General features: G+C 36.3%; 1 protein-coding gene across 4 annotated transcripts; it reads left to right on the plus strand.

Annotated features, from left to right (window-relative positions):
* The first annotated feature begins 1357 nt into the window (after positions 1-1357).
* Kctd9 (potassium channel tetramerization domain containing 9) lies at positions 1358-26080 on the plus strand. 4 transcript variants are annotated; one of them, XM_076853571.1, is made up of 12 exons: positions 1358-1444; positions 11126-11247; positions 12774-12817; positions 14870-14966; positions 15599-15657; positions 15861-15989; positions 19394-19461; positions 19548-19643; positions 20358-20507; positions 21907-22012; positions 22836-22969; positions 24806-26080. In XM_076853571.1, the coding sequence occupies exons 1-12, from the start codon at positions 1397-1399 to the stop codon at positions 24920-24922; spliced, it is 1170 nt and encodes a 389-aa protein (XP_076709686.1). In that variant the 5' UTR covers positions 1358-1396; the 3' UTR covers positions 24923-26080. The 4 variants fall into 4 exon arrangements, with proteins under 4 accessions (XP_076709686.1, XP_076709688.1, XP_076709687.1 ...); XM_076853570.1 differs by lacking the exon at positions 1358-1444 and adding an exon at positions 1659-1865; XM_076853573.1 differs by lacking the exons at positions 11126-11247; positions 12774-12817 and having other exon boundaries at positions 1372-1444; positions 15471-15657.
* Positions 26081-27641: the final 1561 nt, after the last annotated feature.

The raw sequence follows: 27641 nt of genomic DNA on the forward strand, positions 1-27641 counted from the left end.
TGTGAATCATCTGTGTATCCCCGATAAAGAGGCAACTGTGTGCATTTCCCGAAATTCTAAGTGAGCAGGTCTGGAGGGGCCCCGGAAAACTCATCCTAAAGACCACCCCGGGTGACCCGGGGCAAGTCGTAAGTGGGTCACCTTCCGCGTCCCGTGCGAAGTGCTAAGTCCAGCAATTCCGAGAGACACCCCGGAGAAGGAGCACTGCCAACCCACCCCGAAGCCAGAACCCTGATGCGGGCCTACCTCTCACGCCCACCTCGAAGCGCCCCGCGCCCGGGTTTGCTCTGAGAGCACTGCAACGGACCAGAGTCGCGGCTGTCTCCCTCTGTGGACCCTAGCTCTTCAGGGGGCTGCTCGCCACCTCTGTCCACCGCGCTGCGCCCCGTGTCCCACACCACACCTAGTGGTCCCCTGAAAGCCCACCGCTCCACAGCCGCCCGCCGCCAGATTCAAATTGCGGCCCCGCCCCCTCGATGCCGGCGTAGCCTCCGGAATCTGTACGCCGCGGCGCCCGCACGTGCCCTGCGCCACCCGAACTGTCCTAGGCCTTTCTCTGGCCGTCAGGCACAGGTGAGGGCCCCTGGGATCGGAGAGTAGCCACCACTAGCTACAGGCACGCCCCCGATAAAGCTGACTGACTGCTTTCCTGAGTCCCGGGCACTATTTTTTTTGTGAGAAGCTCGCGGAGTAACCATTTAGCCGTTTAGCTCCGGTCCCAACCTTTCGATTGGATGCTGCAAACTTCGAAAAGAATCATTAGACCAATCCTGACAGAAGGACGGACTGGCTCTTTTACCCAATCAGCCAATCCTGACTGCAGCCGTTTCCTCTGTGGGTTGAGCGAGTGGGAGGAGTTTTGTGCGCGGGTCTCTTCTAGCACTCCACCTTCTCCCTCCAACCCCGCCTCCGTATGCAGATGAGTGGCAACTAGAATTGAGCGTGCGCTTGCTCAATAACGCGTAGAGCCGCCGTTCGGCTGTAGTTTAGGCTCTGATTGGCTAATATCCCTTTCCGTCTAGTAGCATTCAGCCTCTGTTCCCTTCCTCCGCCCCGAGTGGGTTAGTTAGAGTCTACCCAGTGCAGGACTCTGATTGGCTAAGTGCTGGCCGGCGCCGCGATTTGATTGGCGAAGCTCAGTGTCGGTCTCGGAGTGGTGGGGGAAGGGCCGCTGGCAGGCAGAGGCGCCTAGGGGCGGGGTGGGAAGGAGGACCGGCCAACCCTGGGGTGTGGGACTGAGAGTGCGTGTGTGTGGTGTGTCCGCCAGAGAAGGAAGGTGGCGAAGGGAGGAGAGCCCGAGTGGGTGGAGGGAGGGGAAGGGCGGGAGGAGAAAAAGGTGGGCGGAGGGCCAGGTGGGAGGGTGGCGGCTCACTCAGGACCCGGCGGGGGCAGCGCGATGAGGCGGGTGACCCTGTTCCTTAACGGCAGCCCCAAGAACGGAAAGGTAAGGGGTCGGGAGGAGGCGCGGCCGGCCGGCCGCGGGGGCGAGGCGCCGAGTGCGCGCCGGGCGCAGGCAGGGCTGAACTTGGGCGAGGGTTGGGAGCGGGAGGTGGGCGTGCGCCGGGGCGCGTCGGGTCCCCGCGGCCTCCGCCAACCCCGGGCTGCGAGACCCAGCCCGCCCCGCGCCTCGTCTGCCCGGGACCCGCGCCGACCCGGCTGCCTCTCCGCGGTCCTTGAGTCCAGGGTAGGGGTCCTGGAGGAGGAGGGAGCGGGGTGCGCCCAAGGCCGAGGTCCTCTCCCACCTCGTCCCCTGAGACCCCGCAGCCCCCTTGCCTGGCTAGAGAAGGCGCCTCTGTCCACCTGGGTGCTGAGTAATGCTGCCCGGGAAAGTGGCAGTGCCAACAAAGGCGTGTCAGACTGGCCAGGTAAAAAGAATTAAACTACCAGTGGAAGCGGGGGTAAATCCTAGGTCGGGTGGAGGATTTAAAAACAGGGACATCTTCATGATGGTTTTCCTCTGGCTCTTTTAGTGCCCCAATTACCTGAGCCCCGCTGCGGTAACAAACTTTTGTGCACGTTTTATTATTTCGCCTAATTTTGATTCCTCCGAAAACTGTGACAACAGACCAACAAGAGTTGACAGCCTTGGCTGTGTTGGGCCTTTGTTGAGGGTGTGGTGCTAAATATTTTTCCAGTGCTGGAGCAAGCCAGAATGAGTCCTGTTCCTTCTCAGTCTCCTGCCCCACCCATGAAAGTTGTTCAGCTTCTTTGGAAAATTTTGACTGTTCAAGGCAGGCGTTTATTGTGTGGCTGAGTGACACCCAGAAGCCGCTGAGTCTTTAGACTGGAGGTAAAAGTAAATTGGCCTCATTCTATTCATTTCCAGTATACTTTGATTCCTGAGCATTCTGAAGACAATAATTTTTAAAATGGCACAACTGGCCAGACACATAAAAAAAAAAATGTTTTTTCCACCTACTCTGCAGTTTTGAGTAAACATGTTCTGAACCACAGTGTGGGGTTATTGACTATAATTTTGTGTTCTGGTCTTGGAGATTTAATACTCATACAAAAAACATCATTGGCGTAAAGTCAAGTTCCTGAATTCCCAAACCTCAAAAATGTGCTTCACAACTTAACGTTCCTTAAACCTGTTTTGTAGTTAGGTAGCATTCCTAATCTGAAATCTATGTTGTTATTGAAAGATAGAACCGAAGTGATAATTGTAATACGCCCTCAAAGGCAAACCTCTTACTGTTTTATCCACTATCTCTGGTGTTAGTCTATGAAAGACAAAATTTTTAAACTGAGTCATAGATGTTTAGCTAAGTTCTAAATCTTCTTTGAATCCATTGAATTTTTTGGTTATCAGAATTAAGTTGATCTTTTTATATTGTTATTTTAAAGCTATCATAGTTTTCACTAGCATAGATTTGGGGTTTAAATTTTTTTTTACTTTAAAAATATTTTATCAAAGAATCTCAGACTGTTGGGAGGAAGGCAACTCAAATAATCACAGATAAATGTTTACGTTACAAAGATCATAAAAATCCAAATAGGAAAATACTAATTTGATTTAAATAGGATGATTTAAAAATATAAATAGGATACTGGTTTGATTTAATATTAAAATGAAACAATGCTGCAGAACTACAAACTACAGAACATATTCTCCAAAGTTATCATGTTTCTTCTTCCTTCAGCTGATTAATAACAACAAAATACTATTTTGGCTCCTATTTGTCAAAAGAACAGAATAATGCATAATAACCTGCATTTGTGAATGTATGTAGTGACTAATGAGATTGTCATGAACATGACACAAATGTTCATTTAGAACATGCTGAAACCAAGTGCTACCGAAATAAGATAGGAATATCTATTTCACTTACATGTCCTTATTTACTTAGTTTTTATTTTTATTTCCTGGTCATAAGTATAATCTCGTATTTCAAGTAAGTTTTCATCTTATAGCTGGTATAGCAGTTGTGGGGCTGTGGCCATGGAGCTGGGTGTGGGCAGGCACACAGTTCTTCACAGGGTAATTCACCATAGCCTCATCACAGGTTTTCTGTGTATAAATAAATGTAAGTGTAACTGGTGAATGTTTCTGATGTTGAAGAGAGGACTCTGCATTCTCTAACACTGGTTTCCTGAATGGGATTATATACCACAGGGTGTACAAGATGATCCATTGGCATTTAGGAAGAAATACACCTATTATATTTTTTTTACTTAATAAATTTTTTTTCTAATCTGGAAAAACTAACAGAGGCCTTCAGACACTTAGCACATCACCTGATCTCAAGTTTTCTGCAAAAAGTAAAGGCCTTCCCTTGTGGAAGGACCTGTAGCTAGACATGTCTTCACTTATGGATTTGCTCTGACATACATGATAAGGAAGATTATGAGTGCCTTTTATATCATATAGTCTTAAATACATTGATCCTCACCAAATTGCCAAGTGATTTTAAAAGATTCCTCCACAGAAACTGCAAACTGAAGGAAATATTAATTATGCAGGCACAAGTAAACAAAAAGAAAATGGCAGAGTTGCTGCGTCTTCTAGCATAAATTCTCTTTGGATTTCAGAAGTCAAAAAGTTCGAAGTTTTAAAAAAGACTATTGGAGTCAGGTTTAATAATTGGTATTGACAATCAACCTGTCTTTTGGTGTATGTTGTTTTTAAAATACTTGTGATGGTATGAGGTCGTTCTAATTAGGAAGACATTTAAAAATGTTTTCCATCACACAAGTGGCCTCAGGGTTTTTTGTTGTTGTTGTTGTTGTTTCCTATTTTTTTTTTTAATTAATATGTAATGTCAACCTTGTATTTAGTAGAATCTTACTTTAATGATAAATATTATTTCAGGGATTATTTGGGAAAACATGTTCTGACAATAGTATATAGTTTGTGAATAAATATACAAATGTTAGACCACATGCCCAAAAAATGTTTCACCAATGGATTGCAGAATAAAAAATATTTGAAGTTCATAGTTTTTAAAAATTGGGATCTTTAAATTATAGGTTTTTAAAAAATTGTTGTCTTTAAATCACTCAAAAGTTATGCTTGCACCTTTCATCTTTTTCTCCAAATGCTTTAGAATACCCATTGTTCTCTTTAATATTCCCCTTAAGAGTTACCATTATGGAAATTGTGATGAAGATTCAGACATCTGAATGTAGTATGTGACTTCTGATCAAACTGATGTTCATTCTACATTCATGCACATCTTGAACACAAAATACTTTTTCTGAAAATTTCAAATACTTCAGAATAAACTGTGCAAATCATGATCCTTTGGTATACTGGAGTCCTTCATTCTTTCAGATAACACCAGAATACCTTTTGAGTGTGAACCATCACGCCAAACACTGAAGACATAGTAGGCATAGGAACATCTGCATTCTGTACTGATGTTTACTTTGTTGGTCCAGGAAATAACTCTTTTCTTCTGGCTTTGGTATTAGGTCAAAATACATTGAAGTTATTATATATCCAGATTTGAGAACCCTTTACACTATTAGAGCTCAGGAAAGGTAAAAATATATGTGAACATTTACCTCTGAAAATCTAAGCATTAATAAGAATTTTGTGGGAATTACTCTTGAAGCTTAAACATTTCATGATATATTTATATATACAAAGGGATGCAATAAAGAATATTAATATGGGGCTGGGGATGTGGCTCAAGTGGTGGCGCACTCGCCTGGCATGCGTGAGGCCCAGGTTCGATCCTCAGCACCACAAACAAACGAAGATGTTGTGTCCGCCGGAAACTAGAAAATAAATACTGAAAAATTCTCTCTCTCTCTCACTAACTCTCTCTTTAAAAAAAAAAAAAAAGAATATTAATATACACATGATTAAAAAGAAAATATAACAAATGTCTATTAACCTGCCATTACAATCCAAGAACTAGTGTATGACCAACAACTTGATGTGCTCATCCTGTTCCCGATTCCCCTGCCTTTCCCATAAAGGCAGACATTTTCATGAATTTTATATTACTCTTGGCTGTTTTTTATTTCTTTTTTAAATCAGTATTTTTTGCCACATATATACAGAAACTATATACTTTTAGATATGTTGTATCTTTATGAAGTCTTTTGCAACTGGATGTTTTCATTCAATATATTTCTGACATTCTATGTGTAATCTTCTATGAGTGATAGTATATGAGTGATATTCATTTGCACTGCTTTATTGAAATTCATTATATTTTAAAAGAGTACCGAAATTTTTCCACTCTCCCATCAATGGTTGTTTGGTTTGGGTCTTTGTATTTTACTCTTAGCAATGCTGCCCTGAATATTCCTGTATTTGTCTCCTGCTGCACATAAGCAAACATTTTCTGGGGCAGTAGTGCCGTGCATCAGAATCTCCAGGAGGGCATGATAAAACATATTGCCAGACTCCATCCCCTGAAGATATGGGGTTGGGTTAAGTATTTGTTTCATCAGATCTTCAGAAATTTATAACATTACAGGTGTCCAGATCCTGCCTCTTAGAACCACTACTCTAATGCTACAGTGTATATGTGAAGTTGTAATTACCAGGTATTGAGGTATGCAAATGTTCAGTTTTTTAAAAAAAATACCAAATTGTTTTTCAATCATTGTGGTCATTTATATTCCCATCAGTAATGCATACATTCTACCATGGATTCACATCCACTCCAACACTTGGTATTATCAGAATTTTTATTTTATTTTTCTTTTGGGAGGTACTGGGGATTGGGTACTCGGGGCACTCAACCACTGAGCCACATCCCCAGCTCTATTTTGTATTTTATTTAGAGACGGTTTCACTGAGTTGCTTAGTGCCTTGCCATTGCTGAGGCTGGCTTTGAACTCACGATCCACCTGTCTCAGCCTCCCAAGCCACTGAAATTACAGGGGTGTGCTACCTTGCCTGGCACTAGAATTTTCAATTTTAATATTCTCCTTCTTGATCTTAGAGTTAGATATGTCATCATTTTAGAACAAAATCATTTGTATTTTTTAACTGCAAAAAGTGTAGTTAGCGTAAATTGAGTTCTGCATTTTAGTTTTGAATTTTAATTGGTGCTTTGGTTGAGAATCATGCATGAATTTAATTAATTGTGTATTATGTATATTACATTTTGGGGTATAAGAAAAAACTTTAAACATGTGCAGGGTTTAATTTTTAAATGTTGCAATTTGAAAGTGGTTTTTTGTTTTTTGTGGTGCTGATGATTGAACCCAAGGCTTTGTGCATGAGAGGCAAGCACTCTACCAACTGAGCTATGTCCCTAGCCCTGAAAGTGGTTTTTAAAGGAAAATTATAACTAGCCAGGGCAGCTAGTCATGGTGTGCCATTTACTTTCCCAACTGATAGATAACTTTCTACTTGTCATGGCATCTGAAATTTAGAAAGGATTAAGTCTAAATAGTAGAGTAATATGGTCATCATAAAGTTGAATTAACATACTTCCGAATTTACTCTATTCCACAAGAATGATTCTTAGTGTCTAAAGTATTTAAGGAGCCAGTCGGTGACATGGATCATGATGAGGAATATTATACTCTGGAAGCAAATAATCTTTATAAGCATGATCATTTTTTTGAGTGCTTGACCTCTCTTTGGCTTAGTATGAATACTAAAATAAGACAAGTACAAATTGAGCATTCCTATCTAAAATTTGAAACATTTCAGATTTCACATTTTCAGATTAGTGAAACCTTAAAATCTATGCAAATATTCCAAAATTCAAATAAATACATAAATAAAACATTTTTAAAAAATAAAAAATCTAAACCACTTCTGGTCTCATGCATTTTGGATAAAGGATATTCAGCCTATATATATCTGTTAGCAGTTACATCCTTGATATACAAGATTTCCATTGCTTTTTCCTAACACAGTTATTATATAAAGAAATTTACATGTACCGCTCCGTTTGATCTCTAGTAACTTAAAAACCCCATTCTTGTGTATCACTTTTGTATGTTGATATATGTTTAAAAATCCAATTACCTGTTAATTTTAGTAATATTCTTAATATTTAATATTGTTGGTATTACAATGTACTTCCTTTTTATTTAGAATGCATGCACATTACTATTGATTCAAATCCACTCCAACACTTGGTATTATCAGAATTTTCAATTTTTAATACTTCCCTTCTTGATCTTAGATATGTCATTTAACTCTGGTGTCAGTATGCATGAATGATTCTAGTTGAAAAACAAATCCCAAGTATAGACTTCCAAGTGAAAAACAAGTACAGTTAGACCAAGTTATGGAAAGTTTTACAATTTATGGAACTGTAAGGTTCTTCATATTTATTTTGTTTCCTCTAATTGACAACCCTTTGGTTATTCCACTTAAAAGAAGTTGTCAACTGCCAGACTGTCAACGACTAAAATCATCTTATTTGTAAAACTAGTGTCTAGAGCATTGGAGACATTAAAATAAAATGTTTTCCCCTTTCCATATCAGTGATACAGGTTCATTGTAACAAATTTGGAGGAAAAAAATCTCGCCAAAATTCCTTTATTCATAGATACGCACCTTTAATAGTAAGAATATTACTCTAAAATTGCACTAACATTGTATGCTTTGTTTTGCAACTTAATGCCACTAAAGAAAAATAACTGACACATACAAAAAAGGTGTGTTCTAGTTCAACACTTTGATAGTAATGGAATTTCACTCAACATTCAAAAAACACTTGTCAGAGACCTACCTTAAATCAAGTAATGTAACTTTGACTAAACCTGTTCTTCGATTTAAACTGGTAGCAACTTATTTTGATTTCAGAGATTAGAGTTGCTCTGGGAATGTACTCAACTACTTTACCTGGTAACATTTGGTTACCTGTATTCACAAAATTAATAGCAACTTTTACAAATTTAAACTACTTCATTGAAACTTTATATAAAGTCAGAAAATAATTGGTAAAATAATTATGTTTAATTCTGTTTTAGAATTGATTATGTTATAAAAGTTGAACTCAGTTCTTACCTTGACTCCTTAACAGTTTTCCAACTTGCAAGGGAATACCTATGGAGCTTTTGATTAGCTTGAGACTAGTCCTTATCAAACAATATATGTGGGTTTTTCTATCACAGAGTCAGATTTGACTTTATGGGGAAGAAAAAAAGATAGTAGTAACACACCACTCCTCAATTTGTTACTGTCAGTTGCTATTTCATGAGAAAAACCTAATAGAATTAAAATAGATGTTACTTTGTTCTTTTTTTTTATTCTAGTCTTTAGCACTGTTCAATAGAACTTCTGTGATGGAAGTATTTCATACTGTCATGCTTAACATGGTGACAGTAGCCATTGTAGTAGTAGTAAAGCACTTGAAATATGCTTAGGAAGGAATGAACTGCATTTTTAGATTTTAATTCACCTTAATGAATCAACATTTTAATATTCCTGTGTAGCCTAAGGCTTTTGCATTAAAAAGTGCAGCATTAGAATATAGCAAATGGCCTTTATTTTTTATTAGAATCAGATCACAGGAAGTTCACATGGACAACAATTTAATTTAATTAGAAAAATAAGTCAAAATCTTAAGCTCTAATACTTAAGTACAGATGTTTAATATAGACAGATGCATTAATCTTGGATCCATTTATAGTGTGACCAATAGAAGCAAAGAAAATGCTGAGAGAGGAAGTTAACATTAGGGCAAGGAGGGAATATCAGGCAAAAGAAAGCTATGTAGAAATATATAAAATGCAGAGGTAAATAAGAGGAAGAAGAGAAGACTTAGAAAATTCTAGCAACCATGACCAGAATGTTGAATGTTGGAGAGGAGCCCCCTACCCCCCCAATAATATCTTGATATAAAATCATTGTGCATCTGCTTTGGCAACCTCTTGCTTTGTTCTTTCTCTAAATGTTCTTTGCCTTAGCACAACCAGATTTGCTGTACATAATGCCATATGTACTATATTGTCTTCCTTTTCTCCCCAGAATATGCAATAATAGGCTGTGTTGCAGAGGAGAACGATGATACAAAATTAGGGGACATTTTATTTAGGCTTCAGTTATTTATGACATGCCTTCTGTGTGTAAGATACTCTACCAAGGGCTTTACAATATTTTTTCCATCATGGTAAAGTATAAGAGTTTTCCATGTTAAACATTTTTAAGTATTTAATTAATTAGTGTTGAGTAAGTAACATTCACAGTGTCTGTGACCATCACTGTTTATTTCCAGAACTTTTCATTATCCCAAGCAGAAATTAGGCATATCAGTAATTCTCCATTCCCATTTCTGCTGTGGTAACTTCTAGTCTACTTTTTGTTCCTGTGATTTTGCCTGTTGTACCTTTATATAAGTGGCATCATATTTGTCCTTTTATGTATCTGGCCTATTTCATCTAGCATAATGTTTTCAGGCCTCATTCTTGCTGTGGCACGAATCAGAATTTCATTCCCTTTTAGCTGAATAATATCCCATTGTATGTATTATATACCACATTTTGGTTATTCTGTCATCTATGGACACTTGGGTTGTGCATTGTTTTTTATAGTCGGCCTCATCTCCTTGCGATTGTGCTTGCCTTCAGCCCTTTCCCAAGTACCCCTCCTTGTAGCTCTCTTCCAGCCCACATCCAGGTCCAAGAGAAAAGAGCTGGAATCTGAGTGCTCTGCTTTTGTAAGATTGCACGCTACTGTGTTAGGGAGCACCTCCCTCCATGCCTTGCTATCCATTTATTTAACTAAACTTGTCTGCTCCAGTCCCTGGTGGGCAGGAACATCATGGGTCCTCATTTCATGTGGCATTTTACATTTGTATATGTTCGTGGAAAGCCAGTCAGGTGCTTGTGTTCTGTGTTCAGCACCTCACCTGTTTTTCATTCCTAACTTCAGAGGTCCTTGTCTGGTAACACTACAACCATGTGGCTCAGTGATTAGGAACTAATCAAAAACCAGGTTTACAATGGTGACCAGAGCACAGAATTCATTTACATGAAGGGATTCCCAGGCCCCTGCTTAAGCAGTGGCAGCTGTCTTGTTTAAAGACAGTAGTTGTTATCCAGCTGTTGTATTCAGAATGTTAGATGCTAAAATGTGACTTTTTACAAAGCAATGAATATAAATAGTTATTGAAGAGCTGAAAAGTGGGAAATTGTTACCTTTCCTATGATAATTGATATATTAAAGGACATAATAAACTATTAAGTTGTTCCTACTCTAAAAATGAATCATTCCTATAAAAAGGAATAATATCAGAACACGAAAGACTTGAGGTGCATAGTCACAGGCACAGAGATCTCGGCCACTTTGCTAAGCCCTTATATTCATGAGCTCACTTCAGTTTCAACTTTCTGAGATGTTACTGTTTTTTTCATTATCAGTTAAAGCAACAGAAATGTAGAATTTGTCTCAAGGTGACAGCTAGACAATGTCAGAATCTAGATTTAAGCACAATTCTACCTTTGGAACTGGAACAGCACTGTATTTAAGACTATAGATTGTTTTTGGTCAGTGGTGATTCTGTATTCTCTAATTTTGGTTTTCTATAGTGTGAGGCACTGAGTAAATTCATGAGTCATAAAAGAGAAAGAACCCCTTGAAATCTCCTTTTATATGATAATCTGATATCTTAGTCCTATTTATAGTGTGATGGTTTGTAATTTGTGGGTGATGAAATTAATTGTATAAGTTGTTCAAATTAATCTGGTGTGTTTACAGGTGGTTGCTGTATATGGAACTTTATCTGATTTGCTTTCTGTGGCCAGCAGTAAACTCGGCATAAAAGCCACCAGTGTGTATAATGGGAAAGGTGGACTGATTGATGATATTGCTTTGATCAGGTAACCTACACCTTTTAATAATCTGTCAACACGGGCCCTCAGCTTCTTGGTGCTGTGCTGTTTCCCTTAAGCTGTATTTTCATCACTCCAGGATTTGGTGATGAAGACAGGATTTGACAAGTGATTGTCTAGAATTGACTCTTCAGTATATTTCGCATGTTGATAGTCTTTCTGCATAGTTCATATATGAGTATGAGGATGTCTTCTTTGTGGTACTTGAGATAAAACCCAATAAGACATGCAGTTTTTAGGTTTAAAAATCAAATTGATCTCTTTTATATGCCACTGCTTATTGCTAAATTTATTTCCTAAGAATGCTTTGAATTTTATAAATATCACAGACCTAATTTTATAGCACTTGCTAAATATGATAGAATTCTAGGTAGAGAGAGCATCAGAGGCCCACAACAGTAGTACTTTTCTGGCTTGTTTTTTATTTTTTAAAAATCCCAAGCAAATCCTCTCTTAAAAATAAGTGTAAAGTTCATTGCATTCCTTTTTCAAAAGGTCAGTGAATTTTGGGGGAGGAAGAGATTTAACCAAACAAACAAAAGTAAAAAGAACACAAGTGCTGAATATGCCAGTTATGTTGTAATTGACTTGCCTGAATTATCCCATTTAGTTTGCAAAGGATAAGGATTTCTTTTTTTAATTGACGGTGTGGAGATAATGATGTTCTAAATTATAGTTGTATATAAAGTTAATCCTTCGTTTTTCAACATCTCTCTCCCAGCCTATCTTTCATTTCAGTAGAAAATTGAGGAACATCATTGAATGGTCTATATATCAATCTAATTTTCAAACACAAATTCTGATTCTAAGAAAAAAAACAATGTGTTCTATAATGTCCTGTAATGTCTAATTCAAAGAATATTACTGAAGCCTTCAGAGCTAGCTGTTTACTGGTTTCTGGTCATAGTAGGGTCTCTGATCATTTATTTATACTAATGGTGGGATGGGTGGCAGGAGAGGAAGATATACACTGATAGTCTTCAGTTTTAGGTTAATATGTGATCATTTGTGTTTGGTGTGTAGTGGGTGAGTGGTTATAGCAGTGACTTCAAATGTATTTTTCCTGGATTTAATATGAAAATGTATTTTTATTTGCAAAGCACACAGCAGCTAATAATGATTTGGGAGAGAATTCCAATAATTTATTTAGGGGTAAAGAATTAAAGTTAAAAAAGAAGAAATTGACTATGACTTTAATCATATCCTTTGAGCATAATAGTACATTCTTCAGTTAATAAGAAAGCCAGATTCACAACTTGTGTAATGGGATTAGTTTTGTTTTGTTTTGTTTCTATTTCAAAAAACTTCCATGAACAGGATCTCATTTGAATTTAAAACCAGAGACATTTAAGTTAGGGAGTCAACCAAAGCACTCAAAACTTAGCTTTTTCTCAGGGTAGATTGATAGCAAAACCTGTCTTTGATAGAATTTCAAGGAATAGTTCCTTAGTCAACAGATAATTATTGTTATTTCTAGATTTTGATGGTAGCTTTTTAAATTTTGATTTCCCCAGGGATGATGATGTTTTGTTTGTGTGTGAAGGAGAGCCATTTATTGGTAAGTGATTTCCTTAAAAGCCAATTTTGTCTGCCAAAATAAAAACAGATGAAATGGTAAATATTTTACCAAGAACTGTAAAGCTTAAAATTAAGAATGTTGTGGCTATATTCAGATCTTCACATTCTTTGATTCTGCTTTTGGGTATGTAATATATAAATGTTCATCCTTATGATCATATTTTAGTATGGATACTTCATCATTTACCTGCCTTTAAAGTGCCCTGGACTTGTACATATTTGATAACGGTGACATAGTAGGGTAATTTTGATTTTAGAAATTACAAGTGTTTTAAGATTTTCTTTTTCATTGTAGTTGTCAAAATTTCTCTCGAGTGTTGTGTCACATCTTTGTCAGCATATATTGCTTGACAGTCCTTCACTACCGATTAAATTAAATCAGTCAAAATGTGAGCCACATGAGCCACACAGAGGCACATACACCTACCTACCTTTTGATTTGGAAAACAGTATACACAGATGAAGACCTCAAAATAAAAAGCCTAAAGCTTAAGTAAAGTAAATATTCCTTGATGAGTACTTTATTTAATACCCTGAGTGCTTCTGAATTTGAAAGTCAGATGTAGAATTATATCAGAGTTTATCAAATTATAAACTTCAAGCTTCTATAGCTTCTTTTGTGTCATTTGTATCTTAGTGAAGCTATTGAAAGAATCCTTGCTTTACATCTTTATTTGAATACCTTAAATATGTTACTCAGTTTCATGCTGGCACAAAGTTTTGGCATCAAAAAAACCAATCTTCCTTAAGTAATTATTTTTACTAGATCACCAGAGGATTTTTCCTTCTTTATAGTATTTTAATAGAATATTTCATGGCCTTCTGGGTGGTTCTGGGTTGATTTTTCTCAGGTATGCAGTCCTTTTAATATGTGGTGTCAAGTGTGTATAGTTTTAATCGGAGAAAAGTGTTCTTGAACTTTATGCATTTTGTCTTCTTGCTTTGATTTTCTTCTTTCAGAACTTTTTGGTGTGTACATTGGATCTTCTATACTTGTCTTTTGTATCTGAAGCTTTCTGTTATAAATCCTTCCACCTCTTTCTTTTTTTTTTTTTTTATTTTAAAGCTATTTCTTTTTACCTTTTTTCCCCCTAAAGACATTATCTGTTGTATTTATTTACTTTGTGTTTCTTCTAATTTAGTCTTCTTTTTTGAAAGGGTTTTTCCTTTATTTCTAACTCACTCCTTAGTTCCTTACCTCCTATCTGAATGTTATAATTCTGTGTTGTTATTTCATACTTTTATTTATTTCTATTAGTGTTTTAGAATATTAGGTTAGAGTTTTATCTATCATAAGTCTTTCTTTCTGGCAAGTTTTATCTTTAGGAATACAATTCTTTCTTTAATACTTTTGTTTGGATCTGATCTCATCCTTACCTGTTGCTCATTTTTACATGAAATTAGTTGTCCTTAACTTAAGAAGGGAGAGCTGACATAACAAAGTTTTTCTTATTATTTGGCTCTAGACTTCCCTTTTCTCTTGTTATTTTGTGAAGTGTTAAAAAATATGGGACTCATTTTCTACATATGTTCTGGTTTATTAGGCCTTCGTAACTTTAGTGGGCTGCTCTTTCTTTGGTTTCTGTTGTCTTTGTTTTATTCAGCTTAAATTCTTCCCCTGCATCTTGTTGTCATGTGAGCCTGTGTCCTTAGAAGGGAGCTTTGGTTTTGAGACATAATTCCCGGCCCTTTCAGGTCTCACCGCAAACTACTTGCATCGCCTGTCCCACTTTGAGTTGCGCAGCCAGCACCTCCGGTTCACTTTGGGAGTCTTGGGTTCATAGTGTACCCTGTCGCTTCTCTCTACTTTTTCCTTCACAGACACTGATAACATGCTGTCCTTAGAGCTGTACATACTGGTTAGAATACTTCATCACCTACTTTTGTTTTAGTGCTGCCTATGGGTTAGGGTTTTGCTGACCTAGGAACTCTGGTATACTTTAATGGTAGATTTAATTTGAAAAGTTATACCATCGTCATCATCCAGAATCCCCAGTCTTAATATAATTGTTATTTTCTACATCATCTCTAGATCCTCAGACAGATTCTAAGCCACCTGAAGGATTATTAGGATCGCACACAGACTGGCTAACATTAAATGTTGGAGGGCGGTACTTTACAACTACACGGTAGGTAGGGTCTATGTGTGGGGTATGTGTGTGTGTTGCGCTCGCACATTTGCGCACAATTGAGAGAGTGAAAGGGACTGAATGTACTGTTTGTTTTTTCCTTCAATTTGCTGATTCCCTTAAAAGATATTCTAATTTGATATAGAATCTTTTTCTAGAACTTATTTTGAAGAAAAAAGTAGAACATAGTATATATATCATTCCAGAGGAAGCATTAAAAGCATGAATTCAGTGTTTTAGAACATGCTTTTTAGATATCAGTGATACACAAGCAATGCAAATTAAAACTGATAGCATTAAAATCTGTAGGACTACAACTACTTATTTGAAGAGATCAGAAAAATCTAAGTGTGGAACATCTAGAATATTGTGATATAATATCTTGCTAGAAGATTAGATAGCATGTAAATTGAAACAAACTAAAACCATATTTAAATCAGAGGAAGTACCAGATTGGAAGGGAGTTTAATAAATGGCAACTTATTGCACGTTTTTGTTTCCCAGCATTACTCCTCCCAGGTTATAGCATGCATCTTTTTGAGAGAACAGCTGAAATCAAGTATGCTCTTGACTTAAATATGTTTGTTTATAAAGACACATGGAGAAATCAATTTTTTTCCCTGACTTCTTAGGAGCACTTTAGTGAATAAAGAACCTGACAGTATGCTGGCCCACATGTTCAAGGACAAAGGTGAGTATAACACATTGTTTTCACATTTTGTGTGTTCTATTTGTATGTGTTGACCTTATAACTGCTGGCCTTCTGTACTTTTAGTGGTATCAACAATTTTCATTGGAGTAAAACTTGCTGGTATATTATATAATTTTTCTTCCATGAATTTTAACTTTATTGTTTGCTTATGGGGGGCTTTCTTCATTATAATGCTAACACAGATGTCTGGGGAAATAAGCAAGATCATAGAGGAGCTTTCTTAATCGACCGAAGTCCTGAGTACTTTGAACCCATTTTGAACTACTTGCGTCATGGACAGCTTATTGTAAATGATGGCATTAACTTATTGGGTGAGTAGTCAGCATAATTCCTCACATTCTTTAAAATTGAGATTTTTATTTTGTTTTCCATTAGTAATGTCTATTTTCATAGAGTGAAATATATCTTTTCTACATTTTCAACTGTAAGTTTTCACATATATGAATATTTATAGTTACAAAATATGTACTGGCATAGGTAGTCTTTCAGGTCTGTAGTGTTTGTTTATATGGGTATGTCTAATCCATATATTTTAATTTTAAATTCTAAAATTAACTTGGGGGAAAGTCTGAGTTCCTTTTGAAAAATGGGATTAAAATTCTTTCAGCCTTTCTACATTACAAAAATTTTGTGAAGGTTTATGAAAATGATATAGACAATGTATTTTGTTGATCTTATAATAATCACTACTTTTAAAGTAGTGATTGCATATTTGAAAGTTTATAGGCCTTTCTATCAATAAGTTTTATGTTACTGTAACAACATACCTGATGCAGATAACCTAGGAAAAGTTAATTTAGCTCAAAGTTTTGGAGGTTCAACATCTAAGATCAGGTGGGCCACGTTGCTTTGTCCTCTGGTAAGGATGGCAGTTGGTGGTACATCCTCCTGGAACATATGTAGGAGCAAATAGTCACATCTCAAACCTAGCAGAGAGAGAGAGAGACTGGAGTGGTTTCCCACAATCCCGCAATCCCCTTTGAGGACCTGCCCCCCAGTGACCTAAGGCTCTCTCATTAGGCTCTCTCATAAAGGTCCACAGTTACTCCAATTCTGCCACCTTAAGAACAAGCCTTTACATACAGACTTTTAGGGTCATCACCATCTAAATCATAGCACCCTCCGGTGACTGAATTTGGCCTGATGTGTTAGTACTTAGGAAGTGTGGCAGTTTAGCTTTAGCAAATTTTTACCATATATGAATATGGACTTAGGGTGCCAGAGCCTTGATTTTTTTTAAAGAAACGCTGGAATAAAATCTAAAATTTTATGTCAAATTATCTGATTTTTGAAATGCTGCATGCTCAATGCATCAGAATCAGCTTGAGGACTGCTGGTTTATAATCTCTGTAATGTAATTCCAAACAGTGACTTTCAATGTTTCTATATTAAACTTTATAGTATTCACTTTAAAATGAACCCATTGCAACAAAATGATATATTGGACACTCTCGGGTAGGTCCATAATTGTTCTGAAGTAAATTGTTCTTGCTTAAAAAATTTTTTTCTAACTATTGGGTAGGATGGTACACATCTATAATCCCAGCAATTTGGGAGGCTGAATTAGGAAGATTGCAAGTTCAAAGTCAGCCTCAGCAACTTAGACACTGTCTCAAAACGAAAAGGTCTGTGGATATAGTTCAGTGGTAGAGCCCCTCTGGTTCAATCCCTAGTACCAAAAAAATAATAATAATAAATTACAAAATGTTGCTTTAAATGTTTTCCAATTTGATTTTTTGTTGTTGTTGTTATATTCATTCTGCAGACATCATTATAAACATAGCCAATGATCCATATTATATAAGTCTTTTTCTTTTTGATACCTGCATCATTCTGCAGCTTTTCTCTCCGATGGCTACTTCCCTGGTTCATTTTAAACATCACTTTAGCTTTCCTGTGAGCTCTTATTCCTCTCATTTTAATTTTTCCCTTATATTATTGGTTGATAGAATGCTATTTTTCTAATCTGAGAGGATAAAAAATGCTATCTTAGATTTCTACAATCTATTACCAAGATTTATTTATTTACTTGTTCAGCAATCAGCTTTCTACTAGATTCATTTTATAAAATATTGTTTTTAATTAGTTTAGTTTCTCTTGAACATTGCCTACAGGTTCTCCTAAGTAAGTAAATGATTTAAAAATAATCTGTAGTAATTTTCTTGAAACCAAAAGGTAGTGAGGTGGGCTGGGGTCATAGCTCAGTGGTAGAGCACTCACCTAGCACGGGTAAGGCACTGGGTTCCATCCTCAAATCCACATAAAGGTAAATAAATAAAGGTATTGTGTCCATCTACAACTTAAAAAAAAAAATGTAGTGAGAGGCAGAGTTGGAATTCAAATCCAAGTTTAATTGGTATTAACAGAAAATATACTGAATATCACTCCCTTTTCTCAAGGCTACATGTATAGGTTTTATATTTATAAGGCGTTTCTGGAAGTTTTCATGAGTAATTCTAAATGTTGACTGAGACTTGCATACATACCACATTCCCTGAGAGTTTCCCGATTTGCCCAGATGATCTTGGCAAACTGATAACAAGGCCCACTAGAACTTCTTTAAGGTGGGCTTCTCCCAGAGGCAAATACTCTATTGTCTGCAGGAGGAAGTTGGAGAGGGAAGCTGGCCTGGCATGGACAGGAGAGCAGGTGTCAGGGAGTTCCCTGAGTGGTATCCTGGCCATCAATGACCTTTATTTTGCAATTGGATTACTGGAGATGAAATTTGATTTCACTAGAAAAGATCATTTTCTTCTTCCCAAGTAACTGCTTACTGTTTTCTTTACAAGTTTAGAATTGTTTGAGGGGAAGGATTATGTCTCTTACTTTCTTTGTCATTTCTGAGTCCCTAGTGGTTTTTTTAAACAAGTGGACTCAGCCAACTGACTCTGAGTCTTTATTTGAAAGAAAGTGAGTCCCAGATTTCCTCCTGCATACTCTGAAGAGAGACAGGAGACATATCAAGATACCTAAAGGATGTCTGAATAGGTTCCTTTTTTTTTTTTTAACCAAGTTAATTAAAGCAAGTGATAGGTGAAATTCCTTTTGCCATTTAGAAATATCTTTAAAATTTTTATTTTGGTGTAAAAAATTTTCTGAATTAGACTTTTTTTTTTAGTTTTTATTTTTTTAGTTGTTGATAGACCTTTACTTTTTTTATTTATATGTGATGCTGAGAATCGAATCCAGTGCCTCACACATGCTAGGTTACTGCTCAGCACAGCCACAGACAGCCACAGCCCCCTCAATTTTACTTTTGACTTTCATTGTGAAACTGATTTAAACTTCATTCACATTCATTTTTTGATTAAGTTAAATATATTTGTGGAAAACCTAATCTGATTCACTCCATTAAAAAGGAGTTAAGCGAACTGATCATTTTTTATAATGTTCATAATGAAATCACTAAATCAACTCTTGTAGGAATAGGTAGTGTTAACATTTCTTGTTTGTGACCCACTTAAAGCAATTATCAGAAATAACTGAAATGTGGAAGGCTTTGTTGTGATTTATTTTCTATTTTCTTTCACAGAAAAATCTGTTTCAGAAATATTTTTCAGTATTCTATGTGTACATTCTAAACATTAGTTACTTGTCAACTATTGACTAACACTCTACTTGTTGAATTTCAGTCTCATCATGAGAATGTAACAAAGAATTCTATAAATTTCAAAATGAATTGTGATCATAAAAGTCACATCCTTTGTTCTGATAGGTGTATTAGAAGAAGCCAGATTTTTTGGTATTGACTCACTGATTGAACACCTAGAAGTAGCGATAAAGGTGAGGTTCTTTTTACAGTGGCTAGTTTACATTTCTTGTAGGTATTGCCCAAAAGGCCCCACTAATTTTTTAATACCTGTTTCAAGAACTCCCAACCACCGGAGGATCATTCACCAATATCCAGAAAGGAATTTGTTCGATTTCTGCTAGCAACTCCAACCAAGTCAGAATTACGTTGCCAGGTAATTGAAGTAGATTTTAATATGACTTATTTGTATTATCTAGTTTGTGAATAAAATTTTACATTCTGTGGTTCATTTTTGTTTTGTTTTGCTTATTTTCCTTTATTATGCAAGAATGAAATGCAGTTATGGGTCATAGCCTTGATTTAATTTTAAAATGATTAGCAGAAAAGAGATGCAGTAGTTTTCTTATTGTCTAATTATGCCTTATGTAGTAGTTCTTGAGTAAACTTGGAAAATGCAGCAATTTTTAACAAGTTATTGGCACAGTTGCTACATATGGCTGGTCTGTGGCAGACACTTTGACTTTTGTGTATTATAGCATTATAGATTTTGAAAATCACAATGCCCATTTTTTTCTTAATAAAACTGTTTTGAATTCTTGAATTAATAAAATAATTTAGTTACAAATAATCAAGTTTAACTAAAATAACACTTACCAGCAGATACATGACTAAAATGTCTGGCACATAAAGGAAGTATAGTCAGACCATATCCTAATTCACATATAGATAAAACTTCTTTTACAAGGAACCCATTAAGGACATATACATACTTTATGTATCCAAGTTTCATTTGTTCATGCTTTGTAATAAATTCCAAGTGACTGAACCACCAATTGCTTCTAAAAGAGTTGGTGGTTAGCTCTAGTAATTATATTCAATACAAACAGATGGCTTAAGCATTATGACAGTTTGTGCTTTTTAATTTCAGGGTTTAAACTTCAGTGGTGCTGATCTTTCTCGTTTGGACCTTCGATACATTAATTTCAAAATGGCCAACTTAAGCCGCTGCAACCTTGCACATGCAAATCTCTGCTGTGCTAATCTTGAACGAGCTGATCTTTCCGGATCAGTGCTTGATGTAAGAATCATTTTTGGTTATGAGGAAAATTAAAATTTTAGGCTACTGAGCAATCTCAAAGAACAGGAGTTCTATCTGTGTCTTATTGGAGCTTTTTAAATAGTAGACAGATCATTTACTATGTTGATGATAAAGCTGAAGGCTCACTCTAAAAGTGGAATGGGTTGTTTTCATAACTTTGAAATCCTTTATGTACATAGATCTGAAAGGTTTAGCAAATAATAAAAATGAACTCTTAAAATTAGATCCTGATCTCAATATAGTATCCTAAATCTATCAAAACTGGTATTTTTGGCCAGATGGTGGCTCAGAGCTATAACCCCAGTAACTCGGGAGGCTGGGGTAAGGGGAGCACAAGTTCAAGGCCAGCCTCAGCAATTTACTTGGGATTGAATTCAGGGGCACTTGACCACTGAGCCACATTCCCAGCCCTGTTTTGTATTTTACTTACAGACAGGTCTCACTGAGTTGCTTAGAACCCCTCGCTTTTGCTGAGGCTGACTTTGAACTTGCAATCCTCCTGCCTCACTCTCTCAAGCTGCTGGGACTACAGGCATGCACCACGGCACCCTGATCTACACCCAGCTTTTGCCTTACAGTTTTTCAAACCGTTTCACATTCAACTTCCAGTTTGATAATTATAATTTGTGAAGGTCTCATGTTAACATCAACTTTGTAGATGAGCTTCCTGGCTTATCTAGTAGTTCCTAGAGTTCAGATCTAATGGCATGAACTCTTTAAGACAAATTTACAATTTAAAACTCACGTTTATTTTTTAACTTTTTAACTCTACGCACTCGCTGCATTGTGCATTGTGGTGTGAGCACTGGAACTGGCAGTGTCTTGCAGCCATGATTGGTACAGAAAGACCAGAGGGTGACTTGTTAGTGTGTTGTTGCTAATTAATCCCTTTAATTGATGGCATTTGTATTCTGGCCTTTGAAATGAATGTGGTAGTAGCCTCTTTGAATAATCAAGAAGTTCATTTCTTGATTTCTACAGTGATAAGAGAAAATCCATACCCCTCCTAAATTTCTGCCTTCATTTAGTCATATGGTCATGCTCAAGGCTGTTGATACAAATAGGAATAGAGTGTAATAGTTCTGACTGCGTGGGTTCTTTATTTAAACCCTTTTCATGTGAAGTAAGCATGCTATCATGCTATTGTTTATTTGGCATGTTTCTCTTTTAAAACAATTCTTCTAAAAGAAATGTTTCTTTAAAACATTCTCAATTCTTATTGTGTTTCATTAATAGAATCTTCATAGTAAACAAAAATAATTGCAAATGTGTTGAATTGAGCTTCCCCCCTCCCCCCCCCCCCCGTTTTTTCTTTTACTGTTTACACCAATGGGAATAAAATCATGAACCTTAAAAACCAGGACTTTTTTCTTTGCAGTGTGCAAATCTCCAGGGAGTCAAGATGCTTTGTTCTAATGCAGAAGGTGCATCCTTGAAACTGTGTAATTTTGAGGATCCTTCTGGTCTTAAAGCCAATTTGGAAGGTGAGATCTTATCTGTAAATATCTGTTCCAGGGTGAAAGCAGACCAGGAAGTAAAAAGCTCCAGGAAATCATTGCTAAGGGTCCAAAAGAAAAGAGTGGCTGTAGGGGACAGGTTTTATCTGCTGTTATATTTGGAAAGATTGCAAAGGGTCAGTTGCTTCCTTGGTCTTAGTCATATGCAAACCAAACTTGAGGACTCAGAGATAAAGCCTCAAATAGTTAATGAGGCTTCAAGTTGGACAATTAAATATCAACATCTTAAACCTCAAGTAGAATTAAATACTCTTATATTGACCAACAGGAAGAATTTCAGTTTGCAAAACGCCAATTTTTTTTTGTCAGTTTTTAATAATTCATTATTGCTTTGTTGGGTTTTTGAACTGGGCATTTTGTTCACTTGTATTTTTAGGAAACACATTTTTATCTTCCACGTCATGAATAATTTATGGTGGCATAAAAGTGCTAACCACCCAAGATAAGATTGATTGCTTGTGCTGGGGTTGTGCCTCAGTGGTAGAGCACTCGCCTAGCATGATGAGGCACCACATAAAAATTTAAAAAAAAATATTGTGTCCACCTATAAGATTGATTTATCCCCTCAGAAATACCTATGAAACATTCTTAATTCATGCTGTAAGCAAACAAGTTGCTAGCATTGAATTCTTCACATGTGTAAGCCAGTTGAGAATGATACTTGAGGTTCATTTCCAAAAGTATAAGAAGACCATCCTCATTTATCCTCTACTCATCTTGCAGTTTGTTGAAGGTAGATAATTAGACATATTTTTAAAATTAAACTGCTCTCCAAATATGTTCACTGTAGGTGCTAATCTGAAAGGTGTAGATATGGAAGGAAGTCAAATGACAGGAATTAACCTGAGAGTTGCTACCTTAAAAAATGCAAAGTTGAAGAACTGTAACCTCAGAGGAGCTACTCTGGCAGGAACTGATTTAGAGGTAAGTTCACTAATGCCTGGTGTTTGAGTAATCTTAATTACTGAGTATCTCAGGTAAAACTTATTGAAATTATTAGGGAAGTAGTTGGCTGGTAAAATGCCCAGTAACATGCTGGGGCAGTTAGAGGGATATTTTCCTTTCAATGGCTTGTTCAAACATTTCAATTCCAGAGCAAGTCCATCACCTGAGGCTTAGATCTAGTTCCAGGTGTGAAGACTCTTCTGACGTTCAGTCTCCATTTATTTCATCTCATCTTTTTCTTGGATCTTTAAGTTCAATAGTCTTTTATTAATCTAATTACTGTGTTTTCATTAACTTTAATTCCAAACACTTTTATAGGCCAGATTATTCTTGAATGACTTGGGAAATTTAAATGATATTCACGTTTGAAAGCAGATTCAGGAAAAGCCTATTTTATTTTTTTAACTACCTTTATTTTATTTCTTATTTTTTATGTGTTACTGAGGATTGAACTCAGTGACTTACATATGCTAGGCGAGTGCTCCACCACTGAGCTGCAGCCATAGCCCAGGAAAAGCCTATTTTTAAATTGGCATCATACCCTTTTTGAATCTCAGCTAAAGATTTTAATCTTGTCCAGTTAACTTTTTCATAAGAATTATATTCTATTTGTGACTTGCAAATGTAGCAGTAGACTTCGTGGCTGTTGATGTGTCTGCAGCAGCGCTGTCTGGTCACACACTCTGCATGCAAGTGTGTTTCAGATCCATGCTGTTCAGTACAGTTGCCAAATAGCCACATAGAACTGCTGGGCACTGCAGCTATTCTCAACTGAGAAATTGATTTTCAAATTTTACTTAATTTTATCTCATTTATATTTAAATAGCCACAAGTGGCTCATGGCTATCATATTAAATAATATAGTTTTATACAAGCAAATCTGGTACAGACAGGATTGTAGAAGACAGTAGGTGAAAATTTAGCTTGCTGCTGATTTTGTAATACATGTTTTTGCCTTGATCTTAATAGCTCTCTGAAATTGAGAGCCATTTAAACTTAAAGGCAAGAAGAACCAGCTTCAGGTTAACAATATAATCCTATTATGAGCATAGTTATTTGTTATTGTCACTTAAGGTTATAGGTTTTTTTTCCTTGGTTTCAACTATCATGTAGTCAGTGTGGTTAAGCAGCAAAAGCCTTTCTCCCTCCAGCTGATTGCAAAGACTGATCCAGTTGACCATTAAGGGGCAGCTGTGAACATTTGGCCTCTTAAGAGGCTCTATGTGGTCACCCTTCTCTCACCATCCCTTAGGGACTTTATCAGAATCTGTCTCATCTTTCACTTATCTTGAGAAATTAACAAACAGCTTCCAGTTATGGTGGTTATGCCACTGTATGTATCTACCTAAACTCATTGAATTATACACATATATTTGGGGTTTTAAAAAAGGCAATTTCCTACTATAAAAACATTAGGATTACAAAATGGAAAAATCTACTATACAGTTTAATTATTAAGTAAAAATCTCAATATTTTTTCTAAATAGTTTTCCCCCATCTCATGCCTTTCCTTATTGTTATTTTGGGATGTGGTAAAAATAGATAATAGTTATTATATTGGAATTCATTCTTGATTTTATTTACCTGCTTCCTCTTTAACCTTGATTGTACATACTTGTGGTGGTCAACTAGAGCATCACCCAGGAATAACATCGCAGATAGAAGATCTGACTTTAAGATACATGGTCAGGAGTGTTCCAGAAACTGTTTTGTTATGTAGGAACACTGTCCTAATATGCCTAGAAATCACTTGAAAGAAACACATAAGGCCCTAGATCTCCATAGGTGTTACATGAATCTTATTTTGTCTTACAGAACTGTGATCTGTCTGGGTGTGACCTTCAGGAAGCAAACCTCAGAGGTTCCAATGTGAAGGGGGCTATATTTGAAGAGATGTTGACACCACTACACATGTCCCAGAGTGTCAGATGAGAATCTCGGGGGCTGGAGGAAGATGTCTGAGATGAAAAATGTTCTCCTAATCATTTTCTTTCTCCACTCTCTCAGTTATCTAGAAAAAATAACACTGTAAAGGAATTAAAAAAAAAAAAAGTTTAGAGGATTATGCTTGTTCTCAGCAGTGCATAAGGGAGAAATTGAATTTTTTCCATATTCTGATTTTAACAGAAAAGCACTCATTTAATAGTTGTAGGGAAACTTAGATTATATTGCTGCCTTTTGAATGGGGTAGGGAGATATGCTTGGTTTTATGACCAGGAATATAGTATCTATTTTATTTGCTTTTCAATAGGCATGATGTGGAAATCCATCTTGGATTAAGATGCATTTGAGAAATTTAATTTATGAAAAGCACAACATATGCAACTATATTTATTGAATACCTAGATGCAGTATGGATATTTAAATTGTTAAACTTTATGAAGAGTTTGGAAAGGTTGTTCAGGTTTATGAATAGCTTTAGCAATGCCTCCCCTCTTTATGTACCTGTCACACTGTATGAATATGGTGGGGTCATACTCCCTAAGGCTCTCTTTTCAGGTTTATTTTTATAATGTTTACTTTTAGAACAAAACAATAGCTAAATTAGAGAAATAGCCTGTTGTTCCTATTGAGGCAGAGAGGAAAGATATCGTTGTACATCTTTATTATATTGAAGATTTATTGGAACTCTCCAGTTGAAGGATGAATATGCCTACAGTTACAACTTTTGAATGAGCATTCCTCAGAAGTTCATTCTAGGCAAGTTCCACTCAACATCAGACCAGGAGGTTCTGTCTATTTATACTACTAATCTAATTTTCTCAGATACAATCAATATATAAGCATAGGATGATACTTCAAAACCAAAAAAACAAGGTTCATCTTTAATAGCCACTTAAATAAAATGTCAAATGGTTTAAATTGGGCCAGCTTAAAAATAGGTATCAAATCCAAAACTGCTGCAATTAAGAGTATAAAATACAAATAAAAAGGACAAAATAACTTTTTAGAAGGCAATATAATATAATTGCAGCTAAAATCTTACAGTGGGAAATGAGGATATTTAAACTGGCTATTTGATTAAACCATCAAAAGAAACTAATAAATGAAAATAAAGGCATTTGGATGGCCTAAGATATTAATCAGTCAGCACCTGTGGTTCTTTTACTTATATTTGCTGTTGTGTGTCTTTGGTTTTCAAATTGTAACCCAATTTTCCTGAGTCCTTTTCTTTCTGCCATAGCAGAGTCAGGGCCTTTACTTCCCTCCCAATACCCCAGTGTCCTTATATCTGCCCTAGAGCAGGGATATAAGCTGTGTCCAAATGGGTTCTGAATCCTGCTTATTCATCAATTTTAGGCAATGAATCATTAAAAACCACTTCTGTCTCCTTTGGGAGAAGGACATATTTCAGTGTTTCCATAGCTTACTCTTCTATATCTACATATGCACAGCTTTCCTTAACAGTAAAGGGCACATATGCACAGTGGGAGGAGTCAGACCTTTACAGGTAAAGGAAAGCAACTTTAGAAATGAATTATTTTCTTTGCTTTATTGTTTTTACCAAGACAGATAAGTATTGTATTGAGAGATTCTATTTTCATAATCAATATGTGCCTAAATAATATTTAAATCATTTCACTCTATACTATATTTTCAAAAATTATAGAATGTGTTGTTCATTCACTTAAGGGTACCTCTGTAGACAAACCTAAAACTGCAGAAGGTTCTGAAAGATCCAAACATGGTGTTTTCAGAAACTGCAGGCTTGGGATCTAATGTATACTGCATTAATAAATGATATAAAACAATGAAAAGGCCTTTCTTCTCTTGCTTTGGAAAATCAACACTTCTGTTTACCTTTATTTCAATATGGGTTGACAACCAACCCTGAAGGTCTAGATGAAAAAGAAAATACAACATAATACTTGCTATTGGGTAGTCTCTTTGAAAGTGCCATTAAATTCATTTTTTATGATCAAAATCCACCATGCTAACAATGTGGGAAAAAACTATTAGTTCTGAACAAAAGAAAAAACTGCCTTCCAGTAACTTATTCAGGTTGTGTTACTCTTTAACTGGTGAACATTACCAGTTAGTTTTGTTGAGTAAACAGTAGGCCCCCAAACATTTTTGCCTGACAAGAAGAGCATTCCAAAGAGGAAGAAAGTTTCAGAATAGTAAAACTTCCATTAGCTTCATTGATGAAACATGTCTGTACATAGCTAAAAATGCAATGTTGGGGGAGAGTTAGGGTCAGGTTTTAAACTTCAATTGGTTAGACTCTCTATATTGATAAAATCAGTTCTGTATACTTACATTAGCTACATTGATAAAATTCAATTCTCTGTGGTTAGATTAGCTAATTAAATTCAGTGCTCTCTGAGTAATTGTCTAAAGCAATATGTGTTATGCCTGATGTAGTCTAGTTCCTTCAACTAGTTTCAAGGAAATTTTAATAGGAAGCGTCAAGTTATTCTTGTGAAGGTTTCCATTACAAATCAGTATATAACTTTTCTTTAGTTATTTTATGAACCTGTTTAAATTGTAAATCTGTCCTCAGGTCAATTCTAATGGTCTTTAATATGTGAAAAAAAAAAAAACTAGAATTTTATTAAATCCCCAAGCAGGATAATATATTTAAAATTAAATGTTCACCAGTACAAGAAAAACTGGTTACATTATTTCAGTAGAAAACACTATATCTGAG

The sequence above is a fragment of the Callospermophilus lateralis genome, chromosome 4 (assembly GCF_048772815.1).
Source record: "Callospermophilus lateralis isolate mCalLat2 chromosome 4, mCalLat2.hap1, whole genome shotgun sequence".
NCBI lineage: Eukaryota > Metazoa > Chordata > Mammalia > Rodentia > Sciuridae > Callospermophilus > Callospermophilus lateralis.